Here is a 24,036-nt window from a genome sequence, read left to right as displayed (position 1 = left end):
AGTATTTGTAGGGAAATGGTGTTAGGGAAATTGATGGGATTGAAGGCCGGTAAATCCCCAGGGCCTGATAATTTACATCCTAGGGTACTTAAGGAAGTGGCCCTAGAAATAGTAGATGCATTGCTGGTCATCTTCAAACATTCGATGGAATCTGGAACAGTACCCATGGATTGGAGGGTAGCTAATGTTTACCACCTTTTTTGAATAGTGGGGTGAGAGAAAACAGGGAATTACAGACCAGTAAGCCTGACATCGGTAGTGGGGAAAAATGCTAGAGTCCATTATAGAAGATGTAATAGCAGAGCACTTGGAAAACAGTGACAGGATCGGACAAAGTCAACATGGATTTACAAAAGGTAAATCGTGCTTGACTAATCTACAGGAATTTTTTGAGGATGTAACTGGTAAAATAGATAAGGGAGAACCAGTGCATGTGGTGTATTTGGACTTTCAGAAGGTTTTCGATAAGGTCCCGCATAAGAGATTAGCGTGTAAAGTTAAGGCACATGGGATTGGGGGCAAGGTATTGACTTGGATAGAGAACTGGTTGGCAGACAGAAAGAGTTGGAATAAACGGGTCTTTTTCCCCAAGTGGCAGGCAGTGACTAGTGGGGTACCGCAGGGATCGGTCCTTGGACCCCAGCTATTCACAATATATATTAATGATCTAGACAAGGGAACTAGATGTAATATCTCCAAATTTGCAGACGACACAAAGCTGGGTGGGCGTGTGTGCTGCGAGGAGGATGCAGAGAAACTCCAGGATGATTTGGACAGGTTGGGTGATTGGGCAGAAGCATGGCAGATGCAATATAACGTGGATAAATGCAAGGTTATCCACTTTGGTGTCAAAAACAGGAAGGCAGATTATTAACTGAATGGCAATAGATTGGGAGAAGGGGAAGTGCAACGAGACCTGGGTATCCTTGTGCACCAGTAGCTGAAGGTAAGCATGCAGGTGCAGCAGGCGGTTAAGAAGGCAAATGGTATGTTGGCCTTCGTAGCGAGAGGGTTCGAGTACAGGAACAAGGATGTCTTGCTGCAGTTATACAGGGCCTTGGTGAGACCACACCTTGAGTATTGTGTGCAGTTTTGGTCGCCTTATCTGAGGAAGGATGTTCTTGCCATGGAAGGAGTTCAGCGAAGATTCACCAGGCCGATACCTGGGATGGCAAGAATGACGTATGAGGAGAGATTGGGTCGATTGGGCTTATACTCGCTGGAGTTTAGAAGAATGAGAGGGGATCTCATTGAAACTTATAAAATTCTGACAGGCCTGGACAGACTAGATGTAGGAAGGATGTTCCCGATGGTCAGGGAGTCCAGAACCAGGGGTCACAGTCCAAGGATAAGGGGTAGGCCATTTAGGACTGAAATGAGGAGGAATTTCTTCACCCAGAGAGTGGTGAACCTGTGGAATTCTCTACCACAGAAGGCAGTAGAGGCCAATTCATTAAATATATTCAAGAAGGAGTTGGATATATTTCTTAAGGCTAAAGGGATCAAGGAGTATGGGGAGAAAGCAGGGACCGGGTACTGAATTTGGATGATCAGCCATGATCGCATTGAATGGCGGAGCAGGCTCGAGGGGCCAAATGGCCTACTCTTGCTCGTATCTTCTATGTTTATCAAACTCAGGAAAGAAACCCTGGTCCGGACGGATTACATCCGCGCATTTTAAAAGAATCTAGGGAAGAGATAGCAGAGACATTACTACACATATTTAATAATTTGTTAAAAGAAAAGGGTGTAGTGCCAGAGGACTGGCGGATAGCCAACGTAATACCGATATTTAAGAAGGGAGATAAAACATGTCCAGGGAACTATAGGCCAGTCAGCTTAACATCGGTGGTAGGAAAAATAATGGAATGCCTACTAAAAGGAGAAAATAGTACAACATCTAGAAACCAAAAATATAATAATGAATAGTCAGCATGGATTTCAAAAAGGGAAAGTCTTGCTTGATCAACCTCACTGAAGTTTTTGAAGAGGTAACAGTAGACAAGGGTGAAGCAGTAGATGCAATTTATCTAGATTTTCAAAAGGCCTTCGATAAGGTACCACATAATAGACTAATGAATAATGTCAGAGAATGCGGAGTCAGGGGACAAGTAGCAGATTAGATAGCTAGCTGGCTTCAAAACAGAAAGCAGAGAGTAGGAGTAAAAGGTAGCTATTCAGAGTGTCAGAAGGCAAGTAGTAGTATTCCACAATGATCAGTGCTGGGACCACTGTTGTTCACAATTTATGTCAACGATTTAGACTTTGGAATCAAAAACACAATTTCTAAATTTCCAAATGGGGTGGGGGGGGGGGGGGGGGGGCGGGGGATAGTCAATACTGAGGAGGGCTGCAACAAATTACAGGAGGACATTGATACACTTGAAGAATGGGCATATAATTGGCAAATGAAGTTCAACACAGAAATGTGAGGTATTACATTTTGGTAAGAAGAATAGGAGGTCACATTACTTGGAGGGTGCGAGTCTAGGTGGGGTAGAGGAGCAAAGGGATCTCGGAGTACAAATACACAAATCACTGAAAGTAACAACACAGGTTAACAAGGCCATAAAAAAAGCAAACCAAGCTCTAGGGTTTATTTCTAGAGGGATAGAATTGGAAAGTTGTGAAGTGATGCTCAACTTGTATCGAACCTTGGTTAGACCACACTGCGAGTACTGCATACAATTCTGGTCGCCATATTATTAAAAAGGATGTAGAGGCACTGGAGAGGGTGCAGAGAAGATTTACAAGGATGCTACCAGAAATGCAAGGATATACCTATCAGGAAAGAATGAATAGGCTGGGTCTCTTTTCACTTGAAAAAAGGCTGAGGGGTGACCTAATAGAGGTCTTTAAAATTATGAAAGGTTTTGATAGAGTAGGTAGAGAGAGTGTTTCCACTTGTGGGGAAGAGCATAACTAGAGGCCATCAATATAAGATAATCACCAACAAATCAAAAGGGAATTCAGAAGAAACTTCTTTACCCAGAGTGGTGAGAATGTGGAACTTGCTACCACAGGGAGTGGTTGAGGCAAATAGTATAGATGCATCTAAGGGGAGGCTAGATAAGCATGAGGGAAAAGGGAATAGAGGGTTATGCTGATAGAGTTAGTTGAGGATAGACGGGAGGAGGCTCGAGTGGAGCATAAATGCCGGCATGGACCGGTTGGGCCGAATGGCCCATTTCTCTGCCATATATCCTATGTAATTACAGAAAGATGATAACAAATGAATGTGCAAGTGAGGTTGGTATACAGGCATTACAGCAGCAACTTTCTTCCAAAGTACGATTTCAGAAAGAACTAAAACGGTTCTTTTTCAAGTTGGAAGTGACTACAAAAATAGTGTCGCACACTAATTCTTCAACACTCAAATGATTAATGAACTAGTAAGTGCTCAAAAATACAAAACAAAGGCAGCAGTGTGGGGTATACTGGCAGCTTTTATGTTTTAGTCCCTTTTAAGACTGCTGGTTTGGCTGCTGAGAAAACTGACCACAGCATGCACGCCGTAAACTGCAGTCAGGTGCAAACCAGTTTCGAAAAGGGTCTGAAATAGGAGTTAGGCCCCCCAATTTGCATAGGCATTGACCTCAATGCCTGTTACAGGTGGACAACTACAGGACGCCCTAACCAATATGGCATGCGGCGGATACTCAGCATGGAATGAGCGCGCATAGGCCACACACCATATTGGACCCTTCAGTGCCCTCTTTTTTTGCCTGAAAAATGGGCGCTGCGCAATCCCATTTCTGGGCCTACGAATCAGCCTCAAAAGGGTTTCAACCCGAAACCTTGACTATTTCTCTCTCCACTGATGTTGCCTGGCCTGCTGAGTTTTTCCAACATTTTCTGTTATTATTTCGGATTTCCAGCATCCGCAGTATTTTGCGATCATAGATGCAGTACTTGATGTGTGGTATGACTAGACACTACAGTTTGGTGAAGACTTCCTCCAACTTATGTTAAGCATAAGGAGGGCATATTGTTCATTACTTCCTTCGCGTATTAAGAGAAGACATCACTCAGAATTTTCACTGTTTTGTGTTTGTGGTTCAAGCTGGTTTGCATCTTTTAGAGTTCCCACCTCTTGATTGCCCTCACTGTTGTGGTCCCGAAATAATTTTTACTATCGTGTTTAGCCTGTTTTTTCTGGACCTAACTCTGATCATCCTTATAACATGTTTCTGCATTTTCTTACATGCATCCCAGCAAACACCTTCCACTTTCTCTCTGCAGGATTTGGGAAGATTGTTTTTCCTCTTTATTTCACTTTTAATTTGTTTGTTATTCCATTTAGGATCAAATGTGTTTCATCTGACCTTGTTAAGTTTTAGAAATGCATTAATCTTGCATGCTCAGCATCACTTCTATATATGTGTTCCACTGGTCTTCTACTGAATTGTTGCGCAACCTAGCTCAGTCCATTTCGTGTGGTTATTCCCTCATTTATATACCCGACTCCTGTTGAACTTGATCATTCTGTGGTCACTATTGTCCTGGGGTGCTCCGACTTTAATTTCCTGTGTTAGCAGTGTCATTAAGCACTGCCTCTCATGGCTTCCTTGATATACTTGGTCAAAAAGCAGTCATACAATACATTTAATAACTCAGTTGACAATACTAATTCAGTTTATATTTGGCAGAAAGAAATCTCCCAATTAAATAATTTTCCTGCTCTCATACGCTTCCTATTCCTTAACAGAGCAACTATCCATACTCCTCGTGTAAGCTTAGACTTTTCATATTTGAAGTGTCTAACCAGAGTAGTTAATTTTGTAGTATGCCCCTCCCACAGGAGCAACTTCATTTACCTTCCAAGTGTCCCCAATATACAAGACTACACCATGTCCTTTCCTGTGTACTCTATACCCCTGAATGTTAAACTCATGTTCATTTTCTGGATCATAGAATGGTTACAGCAGAGAAGGCCGCCATTCGGTCCGTGCCAGCTTGCTGCAAGAGCGCTTCAGCTAGTCCCACTCCCCTGCCCTTTCCCCCGTAGCCCTGCAAATATATTTTCCTTCAGGTACTTATCCAATTCTCTTTTGAAAGCCACGATTGAGTCTGCCTCCACCACCCTTTCAGGCAGTGCATTCCAGCTCCTAACCACTCGCTGCGTAAAAAAGTTTTTCCTCACGTCGCCTTTGGTTCTTCTGCCAATTACCTTAAATCTGTGTCCTCTGGTTCTCAACCCTTCCACCAATGGGAATAGTTTCTCTCTATCTAATCTGTCTCGACCCATCATGATTTTGAACACCTGTATCAAATCTTCTCTCAACCTTCTCTGCTCCAAGGAGAACAACCCCAGCTTCTCCAGTCTATCAACGTAATTGAAGTCCCTCATCCCTGGAATCATTCTTGTAAATCTTTTCTGCACCCTCTCTAAGGCCTTCACATCCTTCCTAAAGTACGGTACCCAGAATTGGACACAATACCCCAGTTGAGGCCGGACCAGTGTTTTAGAAAGGTTCATCATAACTTCCTTGCTTTTGTACTCTGCCTTTATTTATGAAGCCCAGGATCCCCGTATGCCTTTTTAACCGCTTTTTCAACCTGCCCTGCCACGTTCAACAATTTGTGCACATACCCCCAGGTCTCTGTTCATGCACCCCCTTTAGAATTGTACCCTTCCTACCAAAAATGTATCACTTCGCACTTTTCTGCGTTAAATTTCATCTGCCATGTGTCCGCCCATTCCACCAGCCTGTCTATGTCCTGTATCACTATCCTCCTCACTGTTAACTATACTTCCAAATTTTGTGTCATCTGCAAATTTTGAAATTGTGCCCTGTACACCCAAGTCTAAGTCTTAATATATATCAAGGAAAGCAGTGGTCCTAGAACAGACCCCTGGGGAACACCACAGTGTACCTTCCTCCAGTCTGATAAACAACCGTTCACCACTACTCTCTGTTTCCTGTCACTTAGCCAATTTCGTATCCATGCTGCCAGTCACTTTTATTCCATGGGCTTCAACTTTGTTGGCAAGCCTATTATGCGGCACTTTGTCAAATATGTTTTGGAAGTCCATGTACACCACATCAACCGCATTGCCCTCTTCAACCCTGTTACCTCATCAAAAAATTCAATCAAGTTAAACACAATTTGCCTTTAACAAATCCATGCTGGCTTTACTCAATTAATCCACACTTGTCCAAGTGACTTAATTTTGACCCGGATTAGTTTCTAAAAGCTTCCCCCTTAGATGTTAAATTGACTGGCCTGTAGTTGCTGGGTTTATCCTTGCACCCTTTTTTGAACAAGTGTGTAACATTTGCAATTCTCCAGTCCTCTGTCACCAGCCCCGTATCCAAGGAGGATTGGAAGATTATGGCTAGTACCACTGCAATTTCTACCTTTACTTCCCTCCGCATCCTAGGATGCATCCCATCCAGTCCCAGTGACTTATCTACTTTAAGTACAGCCAGCCTTTCTAATACATCCTCTGAATTTTTATCCCATCCAGTATTTCAACTACCTCCTCTTTCACTATGGCTTTGGCAGCATCTTCTTCCTTGGTAGACAGATGTAAAGTACTCATTTAGTACTTCAGCCATGCCCTCTGCTGTTGTGTATGTACCTTTAAGGGAATAACTGGTCTCAGACTGCAGTACCGGCAGTGACCACCCCTGTATAAAAGGCCCTAGCAGGCTTCTGTAGTTTCAGTTTCCAGGTTGTCTCCATTCAGTAAAGACTTGTTATAATCAACTCCTGCAGTCCGTGTCTCAATTATACACGGACATAATATCTGCCTCCATGCGTAGGTTTCCATTTTGGTCCCTAATCGGCCCTGCCCCTTCTCTTACAACCAGTTTACTATTTATATGCCTATAGAAGACTTTTGGATTCCCTTCTGTTAGCTGCCATCTATTCTCATGTACTCTCTCTCTTTGTCCCTCTTATTTCCTTTTTCACTTCCCCTCTAAACTTCTAATATTCAGCCTGGTTCTCACTTGTATTCTCAACCTGACATCTGTCATACGCCCCCTTTTTCTGCTTCATCTTACTCTATCTCTTTCGTCATCCAGGGAGCTCTGGCTTTGGTTGACCTACTTTTCCCCCCTCATGGGAATGTACCTGAACCATTGCCTCTTTAAAGGCAGCCCATTGTTCGATTACAGTCTTGCCTGCCAATCTCGGATTACAATTTACCCAGGTCAGATCTATTCTCAACCCACTGAAATTGGCCTTCCTCCAATAAAGTATTTTTACTCCAGATTGCTCACTGTCCTTTTCCATATCTAATCTAAACCTTATGATACTGTGATCACTGTTCCCCTACTGACACTTGCTCTACTTGACCCACCTCATTCCCCAGAACCAGATCCTGCAATGCCTCCTTCCTCATTGGGCCGGAAACATACTGATCTGGCTCTATTTCTGGTTATTCCCATGCATCATAGTTCCCTACTGCCAGTTTTGACATTTTGGCCTAGAAATTGGGTATAGCCCCGCTTGAGGCGTTAGAACTGGCGCTGCGCAAAGTTTATAGCCAAGACGAAACTTATCGCCGCCTGGCGCGATATTGGGTCGCATCGACCCCAAAGGGGATTGCGGCGCGAATTCAGACGTTGCACAGGCCTCCTAAGGCGCAAAACTTCCGGCGCTACCCAATATCGGCGCGGACGGGCGCAGCGCAGGTGGTCTCAATTACCGATAAACATGAGAATTCCAGGTGCCGGCCGGCTCTTAAAAGGGGTGGGTCAGTCAGCCTCAGCTTCCACACTCAACGCCCTGTAGGCCTCAGAATCGGCACTCTTCCTTCTCTGGCGCAAAAAACTTGGTCAGGATGGAGAAGGTGAGAGAGAGCAGAGCGCTTCAGCTGAGGCTCTGGAGGAGTTGGTGTCCGCAGTGGAGCGCCGTCGAGATGTTCTGTATCCTGACAATGGCAGGAGGCCGAATCAAAAGGATTACCGCCGAGCTTGGAGGGATGTTTCTCAGAGGGTCAACTCCAGCAGCATGGCGACCAGGAGCCCTGTTCAGTGCAGGAAGAAATTCAACGACCTCACTCGGGTCGTTAGGGTGAGTGTTGTATATGCAAACTTCAGATTCCCTCCATCTGCACCTGACTTCGCGCACCCTCTTGCCATGATGCCCCAATGGCCATCTGTCAGCAAGCACCCATGGCCCTTTCTGGGCACACACATGCACATTTGACTCAAGGCATCATGTAAGGGCTCTTGCACCATGGGGGGCATGAGATGATCTCTCAAGGCATCCTGTGATAGAGCTTCCCCTCCTTTCCCCTGCAGTCCAAGCTGGCGACGATCCGAAAGGACCAGCGTCAAACCGGTGGCGGACCTCCACAAGTGGTCACTCTCACGGATCTCGAGAGAGCGAGCGCACCAGATTCTTGGAGGACGTCTGAGTGGTCCTGTTACCACTGCAGCTGCCGACCCCCTTCTCGACAGCGAGGGTAAGGCTCTCATCTTTTTCAGCTGTCTCCTTCCACTTGGTCCCCCCGCCAGCATGCTTTCTCAGTGTGCAGCCATGTCAGAGCCTTGCCGCCAACCTGACCTTTTGCTAAAGCCACTCTTCTACCTCCCTGCTTTCAGATGCTGCATCACCAACTCGGGATCTGCGCCCTGAAGCTGCCAGTGCCAGTGCCTCCGGAGGCGAGGATCAGGAGGAAGCCGGAGCATCCGTTCCAACTTCAGGGGAGCGTACACATCTGCAGACTGGGGATAGTAGTTCCCTGGAGGGGAGGGGGGGGGGGGGCTCTGCTGATGAGCCAGTTGCCGGAACAAGCGGCATGCAGCAGCGCGGGGGGGTGGTAGGCAAGTTCGGCCACCTGCTCCCCGGAAGGCAAGGCAGGGAGTGATGACTGCTGCAGAGTGCAGAGGAGGTGCGTAGCTTTGCTGAAATGAGCACCCAGGCCCGGCTCAGGCACACTTGAGCTGATGGCTGCAGTGAGGAGGATGCCTCAGTCGATAGAAACACTGGCAGTGTGTGTTGGACTTTGGAGCAGCAATGGAGAGGACTGTCCAGGGCTTCGAGGCTGCAATGGAAAGGACTGTTCAGAGCCTCGGACAATCCCTGGAAAGGTCTGTCCAGGGCTTGTCCGAGGCAGTGGAACGGACTGCTCCAGCCTTGTCCGAAGCAATGGAAAGAACTGTCCAGGGCTTCTCCGAAGCACTGGCACCTGCCACACAGGTCCTCACTGCTGCCACGCAGTCACTTGCTGGCCTCATCCACACCCAGATTGAGGCAACGTGAACTCTCACTGCAGCCACCCTATCTGCATCAGCTAGGATCACCCCGGGCCCTTCCAGTACCATACAAGGCCAGGAATCAGTAGAGCAGGCAATTGTGGCGGTTGAGCCGAACCGGTCCCCTCAAGAGAGCCAGTGTGTCGTCCGACCATGGTGCAGGTGTCCTCTCTCGGCAGGTGACCATTGCTCATGCCACCGCTGGTACGTCTGCAGTGCAGCTGCCACCACCTGCAGGGCACACTGCTTCCAGCCATGCTCAGATCAAGCAGCCTGCATCCGCACCCTCCAAGACCAGAGGTCGGCCAGGCCGTCCCTCAGGGGCTTCTGCGCTTCCACAGTCAGCAGGCATCCCCCAGCCTTGACCCCGCCACTGGGGTTCAATTACGCAGGAGCAGCAGGGAGGGAAGGGGCCGACCGCGAAAGAGAAGTCATTCTCCATCAAGGGGCCAGCAGTAGAGGGAGGTGCAGAGACGTTTCTTTGGCCAAATTGAAGGACTCCCTCACCTGTTGTGATAGTTGGAAATGGTTGGTTTAGTTTTGCGGCTTTGCCGAAGAGTTAACCGTTATTTTGTTAGTTATGGTTTCTGTTGACATGACGTTGTTATGCTGGAAGGAAGGACTTTTGTGACAAGAAAAGTTTTAATTTGCTATGGTACACGTAACTATTTACAGTCATGCTGGCCTTCAGAGCCTTTCAAGGATCCGCAGTGCGCAGGACAAATGACACCCATCATCCGCCAGAGGGGCCTGGAACCGAGTCCTGATGAGCCTCTGACGGATGGCCCTTCCACTTGCAGGAGCCCTCCCCACATCTTACTCCTCCTCCTCCTCCGCCTGCTCTGCTGGACCTTGCGGGACAGCTGGCATTGGCTGGGTGCGTCGAATCGCCAAGTTGTGGAGCATGCAGCAAATGACGATGATGTGACCCACTTGCTCCGGCGAGTACTGCAGGGCTCCCCCCGAAATGGTCCAGACAGCAGAAACGCTGTTTGAGCACACCAAGAGAGTGTGCTCTACAATGTTCCTGGTCGCCTGATGGCTGCTGTTGTACAGCTCTTCTGCTGGGGTGGCGGCCAAACGGAGTGGTGTCATGAGCCATGGGCAGAGAGGATAGCCCTTGTCCCCAAGAAGCCAGCCTCGTGGGCAAGCCGGCCCCTCAAAAAGGTCACAAACTGAGGTCTGCCGCAGGATTAAGGCATTGTGGCTGCTCCCTGGGAATTGGGCGTTGACTGCCATGATCATTTGGCGGTGGTCACAGACCAGCTTCACATTGAGGGAGTGGAACCCCTTGCGGTTGCAGAAGTCCTCAGGATTGAGCAATGGCGCCCGCAAAGCCACGTGTGTGCAATCAATCTCCCTCTGCACCATGGGGAAGTCCGCAATAGCAGCGAAGCCCTGCGCGCGCTCCGCCTGCTTCTCCAGGCTCAGAGGGAAGTTGATGAATTGACGCCTTCATCTATAAAGGGCAGCTGTAACTTGCCGGATGCAACAATGGACTGCAAACTGAGAGATATTCGCAATGTCCCCAGTGGCTGCCTGAAAGGATCCGGTGGCATAGAAATTGAGGGCAACAGTCACTTTAACGGACACCGACAGAGAGGTCCTGCACCGTAGACGCGGCTGCAGATCCTGAGCAAGCAGGTGGCACAGCTCAGTTACAACCTCCTACCCGAATCGGAGCCTTCGCACACACTGCTCCTCCGACATTGCAAGGTATGACACCTGCTGCCTGAATACCCTCGCAGCGTACCCTCAGATTGGCCGACCTCCATTGCCCCTCCTCCTTCTGGCCAATCCCGGCCCTCTCTCTGCCCCTTCAGTGTCCGGCCATGAGGACGTTGCCATCCAAAGCAGCTCCCACACCGATGCCAGTCGGTCCAAACGCTGTTAGGTGTAGCGCTCCAGCTGCTCCTGACAGTTTTGAAGGTCCCAAGTATTCGAAGACTAAATTCCAAAAAATCTGCTCCACAGTAGCTCACCAACTCTCTTCAGCAACGATCACAATGAACAGGCCAAGTGGCTGCAGCTTTTATACTAGAGCTGTCCCCTTTAAATAGCGCCCCCCGACTATGAGAAGGGCCTGGTAGCATTCCATTGAACTGTCACTAACAGCGCTAGGCGCAAAGGTTCCGGGCGCCACCCAATATCCGGTCCGGGGTGCCAAAAAGGCGTTGCACACTGAAATGACGTCATGATCTGCCTGCGCCCACGGGCGTGCGCAATGAGTTAGCGCCGGCGCGAAAACAACTCAATATGGGAGGTGGCGCAATATTCACTACGCCCGCCCGAACATTGGGTAACGCCCCAATTCTCGGGCTCTTTAGGCGCTAATCGCTGGCGCTACCAACCGAATTTCTAGGCCTTTATTCCTAATGTTTCTTACATACATTATAGATTTACCACCTTCTAGGTCTTCCATTGTCTGCATATTCCATCTTTGGTTCACTTTTTTCTCTGTATACCTCGTCCATACCCACCTATTGTCCACCTATCAACAACCCATCTTGCCTGTGATCTTTCCTTGCTGACTTGCTTCCTCACCCCCATCTAGTCCAAATAATTTTCAATTACTGCCTCAAGTCCCTTCATGCCTCCTTAATCTCAGACAACCACATCTCTTGTACCAGCCCTTTTTTATTCTAAAACTGTTCATAAAAAATTGAGAAGGTAGCATTGTTGTTGCCAGCCACTCATTTACATTCTCAATTTCCTTGAACTCCCTTCCTTTCCCAAACAATGGAATATCAGAAAGCATTTCTTTGCAACCCCTACCTTTATGCATAGAGACAATCCTCATTTGTGACTTAAGGAAACTGCATTACTTCTGGTGTTATTTAGCCCCATGGAGACAGCCACCTTTGCCCCTTTCAGTATCCCTTCCAACTTAAAAAAAAAAAATACTGCTCTAGCTCCAGGTAGACAACTCACCATCCTATTGATTGGTTCATGGAAAATTTTAGCTAATTAGAATTTTTTGTATAACTTACATTCTAGATGCAACATTTATATTAAAATCTTGCATTTAGCATGTGTCACAGCTCAAGTCATTGCACTTGCACCAGATTTATAAAAATATTTCAGACAAACACAAATCACAACTGAAAAGGTACAGAACATATGAACAAATAGCAAGCAAGAATAAAAATAACCAATTAATTGGCAATCAGGAAACAGGATAGCTAATGAAATCACTTGCAATAATTTTTGAACATTCTTGGCCGCCACTTTATTTGCCAGTCACCTCAAGTCAGTTCTTAAGTTTTCTAACACAAGAAAAACAAAAAATTCACATCATTAAGCTAACCAACATAGTTGATGCATGTGTTTAAATATCTTCAGAAAAAAATTGTTCTAAATGACTGTTAAAAACCAAAGATTTCAATTTACCACTTCCCCAGGTTTCTGAGGAAAGGGGATCAAGCTAAGTAGTGTGCACTGCACCAGAACACACTGGTGCAACTCACACTAACAGACTACAACTCTCGGAATATAATTAAGGCTGCCTCTTTCTGGAAAAGGAGGGTACGGCTGAGAAACAAGTTGCGGTTGTTGGAGGCCAATCATCTCAGCCCCAGATCATCACTGCAGGAGTTCCTCAGGGCAGTGTCCTAGGCCCAACCATCTTCAGCTGCTTCATCAATGACCTTCTCTCCATCATAAAAGGTCAGAAGTGGGGATGTGCGCTGATGACTGCACAGTGTTCAGTTCCATTCGCAACTCCTCAGATAATGATGCAGTCCGTGCCTGCATGCAGCAAGACCTGGACGACATTCAGGCTCGGGCTGATAAGTGGAAAGTAACATTCGCGCCACACAAGTGCCAGGCAATGACTATCCCCAACAAGCAAGAGTCTAACCACGGCCCCTTGACATGCAATAGCATTACCATCACCGAATCCCCCATATTAACATCCTGGGGTTCATCATTGACCAGAAACTTAAATGGACCAGCCACAAATACTGTGGCAACACGAGCAGATCAGAGGCTGGGTATTCTGCGGCGAGTGTCTCACCTCCCGACTCCCAAAAGCCTTTCCACCATCTACAAGGCACAAATCAGGAGTGTGATAGAATACTCTCCACTTGCCTGGATGAATGCAGCTCTAAAACCACAAGAAGCTCAACACCATCCAGGACAAAGCAGCCCACTTGATTGGCACCCCATCCACCACCTTAAAAATTCACTCCCTCCACCACTGGCGCACGGTGACTGCAGTGTACACCATCTACAAGATGCACTGCAGCAGCTCGCCAAGGCTTCTTCGGCAGCACCTCCCAAACCGACGACCTCTTCCACCTAGAAGGACAAGGGCAGCAGGCACATGGGAACACCACCACCTGCAAATTCCCCTCCAAGTTACACACCAACCAGACTTGGAAATATATCGCCGTTCCTTCATCTTCGCGGAATCAAATCCTGTTCAGTTCAACTCCCTCTCGAATAGCACTGTGGGAGTCCCTTCACCACAAGGACTGCAGCAGCTCACCATTACCTTCTCAAGGGCAATTAAGGACAAGGAATAAATGCTGGCTTTGCCAGCGACAACCATATCCCAGGAACGAATAAAAAAAAAAAACCAGGAGGCAATGTCTTGCTGTCAATAATTTAAAAAAATTCTGGTGCTTTAAAGACAACCCGATTCTGTAATTAGACAACTTTTTCTCTCCCCAGGTACAGTTTTCGGCAAGAGACAACTTGCATTTGCCTTTAACATAGTAAAACATCCCGAGGCGCTTCACAGGATCGTTAGCAAACAAATTGTAACATCGAGCAATACAAGGTGATATTAGGACAGATGCCCAAAAGGTTTTTCCCCCCAAAAGGAAGGTTTTAAGGAGCATCTTAAAAGAAGGGAGAAAGGCGGAGGGGTTTTGGGAGGGAATTCCAGAGCTTAGGGCCCAAGCAGCTGAAAGTACGGCTGCCAATGGTGGAGTGATTAAAATTGCGGCTGCTCAAGAGGCCAAAATTGGAGGAGCGCAGAGATTTGAGGATTGTAGGGCTGGAGGAGGTTACAGAGATAGAGAGGGGCGAGGCTATGGAGAGATTTGAAAACCAAGATGCAAATTTTTATTTTTTTAAAAATTTTTTTTTTTTTTTAATAAAAGACACATTGCCAGGCCAGGAGCCAATGTAGATCTGCGAGCACAGGGGTGATGTGTGAACGGGACTTGGTGAGAGTTAGAATATGAGCAGCAGAGTTTTGGATGAGCTTAAGTTTATGGAGGGTAGAAGATGGGAGGCCGGCCAGGACAGCACTGGAATAGTGAAGTACAGAGCCAGCAAAGGCATGGGTGAGGGTTTCAGCAGATGAGCGGAGGCAGGGACGGAGTCAGGCGACATCACAGAGAAGGACATAGCTGGTCTTGGTGAGCAAGAGGGAGCGAGCAGGAGCCAGAAAAAGAAAAAGAGGTTTTCCCTGTCAAAATTATCTCAGATACAGGCTAAAAAGTGCATGCTAAACAGATTTGTTGTACGAAAAACATCAAAGCAAGTGACAGGTAACTCACTAATCTTAGCAAGAGCTCCCCTGGCTGTTTACTACAGTCATTCTGGGATTTGAATTCTGTCAGCTTTCAGAGCCTTAGCTTGGGAAAGCTCCTTGAACTTGAGCCCAGGTTTTGCGAGCTGCTGACGGAAAAAGCTGTTGCTAACTTTTCAAACACACAAAAAACTAGTGTTCTGCAAATGTAATCATTTTATTGTAGATTGTGTTATTTTTATATCTGTTGGGCCAGTAATTCCTGTCCCAACGCCTGAGTACAGTCGGGGTACTCATGCGTCTGGCCGGAGGAAATGCCGGTTTTCAGCATGTACAGCGCATGCGGGCAAAACCGGCATTTCCTGTCCTCTGAACGAAGGGGTTCAGAGGCAGAACGCGCACGACTGCACAGGCAGCGCGTGCGCAGTAAAATTCCTTTTTTCCCCCCAAAGTTGCGCGCGTGTAAAGGCCTCCGGTCTTTACGCGTGGAAAAACAAGTATTTAGTTTTTCAGGTAAGTGGGCTTTTAGTACAATGTAGAAATTTTTTCCCCACAGGTTTGTTATTTTTAAAGAATTTACAGGATGGTAAGTTTAGTTTTAGACCCTATTTTTTAAAAAATTTATTTTTTTCAAAAAATTGATTAATTGTTTAAAACATTTAAAAAAATGTATTTATAGTTATTATAATCAGTGGGATGTTTTTTAAAATTTTATTTAAAGTTAAACTAGTGTTTTGGCAGCCCATACTTTTCACGAGTTTGACAGCTCTTACTGTCAAACTCATGAATGAGTTTCCCCTCCCCTGATTGGCTGCACAGTGCTCACCTGATCCCAGCCGGCACATCGCACTAACTACGCCGCTGGATCAGGTTAGCACAGCGCGCCGACATCTGAACCGGGCCTGTGACAGGAAATGCAAGCAGGCCCGGGCTTCAGATGTCGGCGCACAGGGTGAGTGCACATCGGGGGCTTGCACGCGCGGCAAGCCCCCGATCTAATTTCAGGGCCATTATGTTACAAATCCCATTTCCAGTACCAAGTTTCTCAGTTGAGTGAGAAACCAAGATATCAGGCCAAAGGATTTTCAAAACATAATTGGAGCAATTTTATAATTTTTTAATTGGAGCTTTCTACAATCAGAAACTGATGGTGGACTTTCCATTTAGATTTTTAGTTTTGGAAATTCCTAATCATAGTTTTTGTTCCTATTTGTGATCTGTTCTTTGGTAGGATCAGTGATTTCTCACTGCAATACAAATATAGAATTTCACTTTAAATCAAGAACAAATGAGATTAAATTTTGCATGTAGAATGGTGTGGCATCTGATGTGCATCAGACATGGGCACGAATTCGATACAAAACCTTATGACTGGTGACAACAAGCTACTCTCTTAGGACATGCTACCTTATGACATATTCATAAAACTACAGAGAAGTAAAATGTGAATATGTTACCTAAATTTGTTAATAGGTGGCGATAATAAGGCATACCCATTTCAATGTTACCATTTATCTGGCTAATAATTGTTCTCAACATCAAGAACAAACTTTAAAAATGAGTCCAAAACTAATACAGAAAGGAAGATGCCTTGACAAATACAATTTACATTTTTCATAATTATTGCTCTTAGAACAATCAAAATTCTAATAAGATTTTAAGATCACAATTCACACGTGCCTTAATAAAAGGCAACGTACGATCATTTTCAACACATGAACATAATCTTTGTTTGTTAAAACTATAAGCACAAAACTAATAGTATAAATTTTAAATAAACACTTCCAACATTTCCCAGACGAGCAGAGCGAATCACAGAAAAAAGAAAATGTCGAGCTACTCTGACAAGTGGTTGTGAAGATGCATTTATTTGTCACGTTAAAGCTGCTTTTTACAAAAGGAAATTATTTTGGCTGAGGAAACAGAGATGGTCTTGTAGATATTTCTATTTGTTTGTTTTTCCATTTCAACACTGGCACCAATGGCACTAATTAAATACTCCAGGTCCATCATTGTAGCAGTCAGGCACTGCTTCAAACAAACAGTACATAGATTTTTAAATAATCAGATCAGTAAGCTTAATTCATCTGACCTACATTATTATGACAGTACAAAAGATTACTATATTTAAACTGCCTCACAGGATTACTTTTAGAACTTGGTACTTATTTGGATTTTCCACAACTCAAAGAAACACTGCCATAATTTGTGAAAAGCTGAAAACCAGAATACAATCTAACCTTATTTTGATTTTAGATGTCAATTTAAACTGGAAAAAATAAATTTCATTAATTTAGAAGCCAGTGACATCCACATTAATGTCAACAGCTTTCTGAGAGAATAAATGTTTTGAACTCCCCTCATGGCTTAGCAAGTTTATTCACTGATGAGCAGCTGAGCAACTGAGCCCAGAAAAACCCCAGGTCTTGTGCAGAATTAGCTATCAAGGGAGAGAAAAAGAAAATACATTTAGACATTGAGCAGGAACTAGGAGCTAGAGGAGGTGATAAAGGCAAGATGGAAGAGGTAGATCTTGAAGAGCTATTTAAAGCTGGGGTAGGATGATTCTAAGCAGAAAGTTTTTGGAAGAGAATTGCAGTGAACAAAGCCGTGATGGCTGAAGGCTCTAATTAAAATACAAAACAGCCCCATTACTGAAAGTTTCAGATTCTAGGGCGGTTTATTCTAATTATTCATGTGTCCAACTATGATCAGATTTTTGCCACAGCTATTAGAATTTAGGACAACTGCTGCCGGCGAAGTTGAAGTGGTTGCGCATGCGCAGTTTGTGTTTTTTTGGTTGTTCGTTTTGGGACTCTCGGGCTACGGGGGAAAAAGCGGCGGGAACATGGAGCGGGCCTTCGGGCTGTGAAAAAAAGCAGAAACATCATCGATATCAGCTTCCAGATTAATGCACAGTACGCTTCTGCGCAGCTTCGGGTCGTTGGCAGCAGTCACTAAAATTTAATGATTGTAAAATACTCTGACTAAATTTGAGAATGCTGGTGTTGGCACACTTCATTGATTAGAACATTGAAATTGCTAGAGGAAAAAAGACTAAGCCATCTAGTTCGCCTTCTACCATCTTGATAATCACGTGATACAATAATAATGGAGTTGTTGACTAATCATAGCAATCAACTCAACTAATTCCATCAGTCTATGACAGACCCAGACATGGCACGAGGAGAACCGCAGTGGTGGAGAGCTTTGGGAACCAGCGGTCCAGTCACCTGTCCTTCTCAAGCATGCTACACTTACCACGTCATGTCTCAAATTAGTCATGTACTATATCCCAAAATGTTATTTTCTGAAAAATCTAATTTCCATTGGAAGAAATCAATACTAACTGCTTCCACCATCTCCTTAGAGAGCCTGATCCATAGGTCTGATTCTCAGCAAGATTTAACAGTATCGAAGTTAAAATTTGCCCCTCCTCTCTGCAAAGAACTGAACTTCCATGTTACCAAAGCAAAATACTGCAGATGCTGGAAATCGGAAATAAAAACAGAAAATGCTGGAAATACTCAGCAGATCAGGCAGCATCTGTGGAGAGAGAGAAACAGAGTTAACGTTTCAGGTCAATGACCCTTCGTCAGAACTGGAAAAAGTTGGAGATGGAACAGGTTTTTAAGCAAGTGTCGGGGCAGGGAGAGGGGAGGAAAGAACAAAAGGGAAGGTCTGTGATAGGCTGGAAGGCAGGCGAGCTTAAGAGACAAAAGGGATGATAGTGCAAGGCAAAAGGAGATGGTAATGGGACAAGTTAAGAAACAAAAGATGACTCTAGATGAAGTGTAAATGGCAATGGCTGAATGATCGACAGCTGCCATGTGAGTAAAAAGGGAAAAAAGATAGGGGCAGAGGTTCCAGATGAAACAGCGAGTTACTTGTACTTCCTAGTATACTGTATTCGCTGCTCACGATGTGATCTCCTCTACATTGGGTGACCGCTTTGCGGAACACCTCCGTTCAGTCCATAAGGGTGACCCTGAGCTTCCGGTTGCCTGTCACTTTAATTTTCCGCTCCACTCCCACTCTGACCTCTCCGTTCTCAGCCTCTTACACGGTTCCAATGAAGCTCAACGTAAGCTCGAGGAACAGCACCTCATCTTACGATTAGGCACTTTACAGACTTCTGGACTCAACATCAAGTTCAACGATTTCAGACCATAACCTCTACCCCAAACTTTTTTTCCCTTTCTCCCCCCCCCCCCCCCCCTCACATGGCAGCTGTCGATCATTCAGCCATTGCCATTTACACTTCATCTAGACTCATCTTTTGTTTCTTAACTTGTCCCATTACCATCTCCTTTTGCCTTGCACCATCATCCCTTGTCTCTTAATCTCTCCCACCTTCCATCCTATCACAGACCTTCCCTTTTGTCCTTTCCTCCCCTCCCCCCTCTCCCTGCCCCTACACTTGCTTAAAAACCTGTTCCAGCGCCAGCTTTTTCCAGTTCTGACGAAGGGTCATCGACCTGAAACGTTAACTCGGTTTCTCTCTCCACAGATGCTGCCTGACCTGCTGAGTATTTCCAGCATTTTCTGTTTTTATTTCTGAACTTCCATGTTACTGATTTCAAAGTTACAAATCTTCCTTTACCTATATATCCAAACTCAAGCAGTGAAAGTCACAGTCCAAGGGTACATTTACACTAGAACAGTAGCATCGGTGCAGCTTCACACCAATACTACAATTATAGTGTAAATGTGGCTTGCACGAGGTCAATAATACCAGAACAAAAGTAGAGCAAAACAAAACTCCTTTGAGGAGCAAGGCTCACTATATTTGGGAGTCAGTTTAGGCCTTTGCACCCGATTTACACTCCACAAATTGATCATTGCTGCAAAGCTGTAAAACACTTTAAATCAGCACTATATTTAGAGCACAAATGCACTGTCTTAACAGGACCTTTTGCATTACTTGGGTGTGAAATGACTCAACATCCAAGTACTTACCTTTGCACTTCTCTAGTTAAGTTTTGGATAGGACAACAGAAAATTTGGATCTAATAAATCCTTGCACCAGGTTATGAATCCACCATGGTACCTTTTTACAAAGGCAATCTAATGCAAAATCACACTGGCCCAGAAATTAGGCTCGGGGGCTTGCCGCGCGTGCAAGCCCCCGATGTGCACTTACCCGGCGCGCCTGCCGTGCGGCTCCCGGGATGCTTGCAATTCCTGTTTTCAGTTGATTACTCCCGGGCGGGCAGCGTCTGATGTCACGCCGCCCAGGAGTGCAGCCAGCGCGAAGCCTCGAGCGCGGAGTCTAAGTTAGACACGCCCCTTGAGGTCTCCTTAACATAGGCCACGCCCCCAATTTTTAACACAAGCTGCAAAGCAATTCTATATGCAGAGCAGCATTTTAAAGAAATTTTTTGTATTTTTATTAATCTTTAGGTAACTTTTATAAAGTTTTAAATACTTTTACATTATTTTGAAGAATGTAAAGTAGTTTTAAACAGAATTAAAGCGTAGTTATTTTGATGAGCCGGCTGGGATCACGTGGGCACTGGGCAACCAATGGGAGGTTGCAAAAGTTCATTCATGAGTTTGATAGTAAGAACTGTCAAACTCATGAAAACTCAGGGCGCCCAAAACAGCACTTAAACTACAAATAAAAGTTAAAAAAACATCCCACTAAATAAATGAACTATGAATAACTAAAAAACTATTTTAAACAATTAACCAAATTTTAAAAAAAAATTTAACAAATAGGGTCTAAAAATACACTTACCTTACTGTAAATTCTTTAAAAATAATAAACTTGTGGAAACATTTTCTAAATTGTATTAATAGACCACTTACCTGTAAAACTAAGTACTTACGTCTGGTATTTTCAAGCGTAAAAACCAGAGGCCTTTAAGCACGGACAACTCTTCACAAAAAAAGGAAATTCAGCGCACACGCGCTGCCTGATATGTCGTACGTGTTCCGCCTCTTAACCCCATGGCTCAGAGGACAGGAAATGCCGGTTTTCAGCGCATGCGCTGTGCATCCTGAAAACCGGCACTTCCATCGGGCCCACGCGTGAGTACACCGTCCGTACTCACGCGTTGGGACCGAAATTACCAGCCCATTACTTTGTGGGACCAGATGTCTTGCAAACTGTAGAAATCTCATTTGTGCAATTGAGATTTCTGCAATTCTAAGCCACATCCTGGTGCAGGATGTGAAAATACCATTACTATCTTCCAACTAAGCCTTTCAACTTTTCCTTGGCAGAAACTGGAACTAGCAGAATGTCTAGAAGGTTTACATCATATTCATGCAGCTGCCTTTGGAACTAAACATATAAACCAAGACCATCAATAGGAAAATCTAACTGCAGCAGTGAGAGTTTTAAAAAAATGCATCGAGTGAAGAATATGGTACTTGTGCGCAAGTCATAAACTGAAATGCAAGGCAGTTTTAGTTTGCTGTTAAAAAGTTACCTTTACAGGACAAAGTTGTTTCAGCCTTTGTTAATGCACTTACAAGAATATTTAGTCACTTTGGAAAAGTTCAGCAGAAATGGCTGATGTAACTTCTCTACATATTCCAAGTAGAATTGTTTTTCTTCAGCTACAAATTAATTTCTCAAACTGATCTTCTATCTTACAAGTTGCTACAGAGTGTACTAGCATTTTCCTAAAATCTTGAAAAATATTCAATCACAAAGTATAAAAGTCAACAGTATTTTATATACTTACTTGTGGTTGTGCTAGTCCCAATAGTGTTGATTGTTGTAGGTACGGATGTAGAAGAATAAAGTGGCAAATGTCCATTCTCACAAGCCTGGTTCTTGTCTGGCCAGTTAGAAGCAGACACACAAATCCCAGAATCACGTAGACTCTGCCAACCATTGAGCTTGTCGTCAGAGTTCTGTCTTTGGTGATAATAAAGAGTTTGCCCATAATCCATCGAATCTGGACGCCCTCTGCTCTGGCTCCCATAACCAGAGGTGCGATCCTCTAAATGGTTGAGCCACATGGCTAGTGCATTTCGGTCCTCCAGTGAGGTGGCTGGATGGATCAAAGCATAGGATAAGAGTTGTCTGCTCTCCTCAATATGCTGATTGTTCTCAATTGAATGAGCCAAGATTTTAGGTAATAGTTTCATGTACTCCATTTTTGCATCAATGTTTCTTGGCTTCAGTAACGGGAGATGGGTCAGCAACAGCATCATCACTTTGTCCTTGGATTCTTGATGCCATTGGTTAATGAATGCTGCAAAAATGTTAAAGCATGAAGACATTAATTTTCAGTTATTTGGGTTCTTATAAAAGAATCATTCCAGGTTGGATTAGAAACCTGAAACTATCAACCTTTTTCAACCCACCCCCAAGGCTTAACTGGTACTGCTGATAACGTGACAAGTCTTTGGATGGCACTAAAATCTCACAAATAGTATTCAATGCGCCACTTTTATCAAGCGTTGCAATTTCTTACTCACATCTTGCAATTAAGTATTGTAAATAAAGGATGCACAAAGACTTGATCGACAATTTGTATTCCAAAAATGCACAGATTTGATAATGCATTAACAAAGCTGGATGGGAGTTGTAAATTGTACCCTATGGCTCACTGGGCACTCATTTGAAACGATACTTCAGGCCTAAATAAGTCAATTTAAATGTAAGCTATTGCCGAGAGATTATTGAGGGCTGGTTTCAGTAATATCACTAAATGGCTCCAAATGCTATTGGTTCTCAACTGTGCAATTTCTATAAAATATGATAATATTCCGTGAGTATTGCACAGGACATGGTTATGACTTCAGTCCCATCATATCATTTCAGTACAAATGTTATTTTTGATCATACTGGAATGGCTTCATTTTGTACATAGAGCAATCTATTTGCACAACATTTAAGGTAAGCCAATCCGTGCAATTTAAGTGAAAATATGTTCTGTATTAAAAAAAGCAAAATTCCCCAATTTCATTGCAGTAAAAAAAAATCAGAACTTGGACTGTATTACAAAGTTCAAACAAACGTGAGAAATTAAAGTGACAACAAAATATTTCGGGCATTATTTCCCTGAACACACATTTGTGTATTTAAATTTCAAAGCTTTGTTTTTTAAGTTTAGCCAATGGAATTGTATGTTTCATTATAACTCTTACTATGGCTACACAATTTGGCGATTAAAAAAAAATTAGACTTGGATATCTAAAAATAAAATGTGGGATTTTTTTGGAAAAATAGACACTGTTGAATTAGTATAGTTTGGAACAGGGCTCCTTAAAAACTTGCATTATTATACAACCAAGACCAAAAGAAATTAGATTACCCCAGATTCTATATAGGAAGCAAAATACACCATTACTACAGGTACACTATCCCTTATCCAAAAGCCTTGGGACCAGCTGAGTTTCGGTTTTCGGATTTCAGAAGGTATTATTATAAGACTGGGAAATTTGTATTTAATATAAATTTTAAAAGTTCAGGCTACCTCTTGCGACTGTTCCGTGTCTCATTCCCCTTCCTGCTTCTCTGGAAAGCCGGATATCGGCTGACTCCTACTAAGCTGGCCCGCAAATCAGGTCTGGGGTCGGGTGGGGAGAAAAGAATATCGGACGGGTCGGGTCGGGAAGGTGGGGGGGGGGGGAAAAGGGGGAGAAAAGAGAAGAGAAAAGAATATTGGACGGGCCACGGTTCGGTTCGGTTGGAGAAAAGAATAAAATCGGACAGGCCGCTGTATTGTTGGGTTCACTCTCCCGGTACCTCCTTCACACTGCCTGGCTTGGCCTGCAATCTCCTACCCAGGAGGGAACTCTGTGACCCTCTGCCCTGCTCAGCGTAAGTCATGCGCCACTCTGGTCATGTCTTGCGCATGACTTACGCTGAACGAAAAAAACTTTCGGTTTTTAGAGGTTTTCGGAAGTTCGGATAAAGGATAGTCTACCTGTATATCTTTTCTTCTCCTTTCCCTGGGTCAGGGAAGTGCCAGACCTCTATTTGGCAACATTGCAAACTGGCATGATTGAAATCAAGAATGGTGTGTGGAATTGCAAGCACAAACTTGCATCCCATCACTCTGCAACACCATAGTACAGCAATCCCAAGAGAAGCACCAAGCAAAGCAGAATTGCAACCCATCAAAAAGTCTAAGTAAACTACAGACTTAAATCAATTAAAGAGAACAGCACAATTTCTGTGGGGGGGGGGGGGGGGGGGGGAAATTTAAAAAAAAAAAAAAAAATTTGCACACATTTTCAGGTAACTGCATATGACTTCCTTCTTCCAAGTTTAGCTGGCAATCAAGTCCCTGCGACCTCCAACAGCACCATTCTTACATTTACAGCCATCAATTTGACTTGGCCATAGACCCAACCCTTGAGCAGAACATAGTG

General features: G+C 44.5%; 1 protein-coding gene across 5 annotated transcripts in view; it reads right to left on the bottom strand.

The window, feature by feature from the left end:
* Window positions 1-24,036, bottom strand: part of samd4a (sterile alpha motif domain containing 4A) — a 191,612-nt gene that overhangs the window by 92,138 nt on the left and 75,438 nt on the right. For 4 of the 5 annotated variants that reach the window (XM_086003216.1, XM_086003215.1, XM_086003218.1 and 1 more), the window contains one exon: window positions 21,393-21,908. The exons of the other annotated variant lie outside the window; for it this stretch is intronic. In XM_086003216.1, coding sequence (XP_085859342.1) covers window positions 21,393-21,908 — 516 coding nt within the window. The remainder of the gene's footprint in view (window positions 1-21,392; window positions 21,909-24,036) is intronic. 5 annotated transcript variants of the gene reach the window in all.

Source organism: Somniosus microcephalus, chromosome 12, assembly GCF_052327205.1.
Source record: "Somniosus microcephalus isolate GS21.2 chromosome 12, FLI_Smic_1.0, whole genome shotgun sequence".
Lineage (NCBI taxonomy): Eukaryota > Metazoa > Chordata > Chondrichthyes > Squaliformes > Somniosidae > Somniosus > Somniosus microcephalus.
This window is presented reverse-complemented; position numbering and strand designations above follow the sequence as displayed.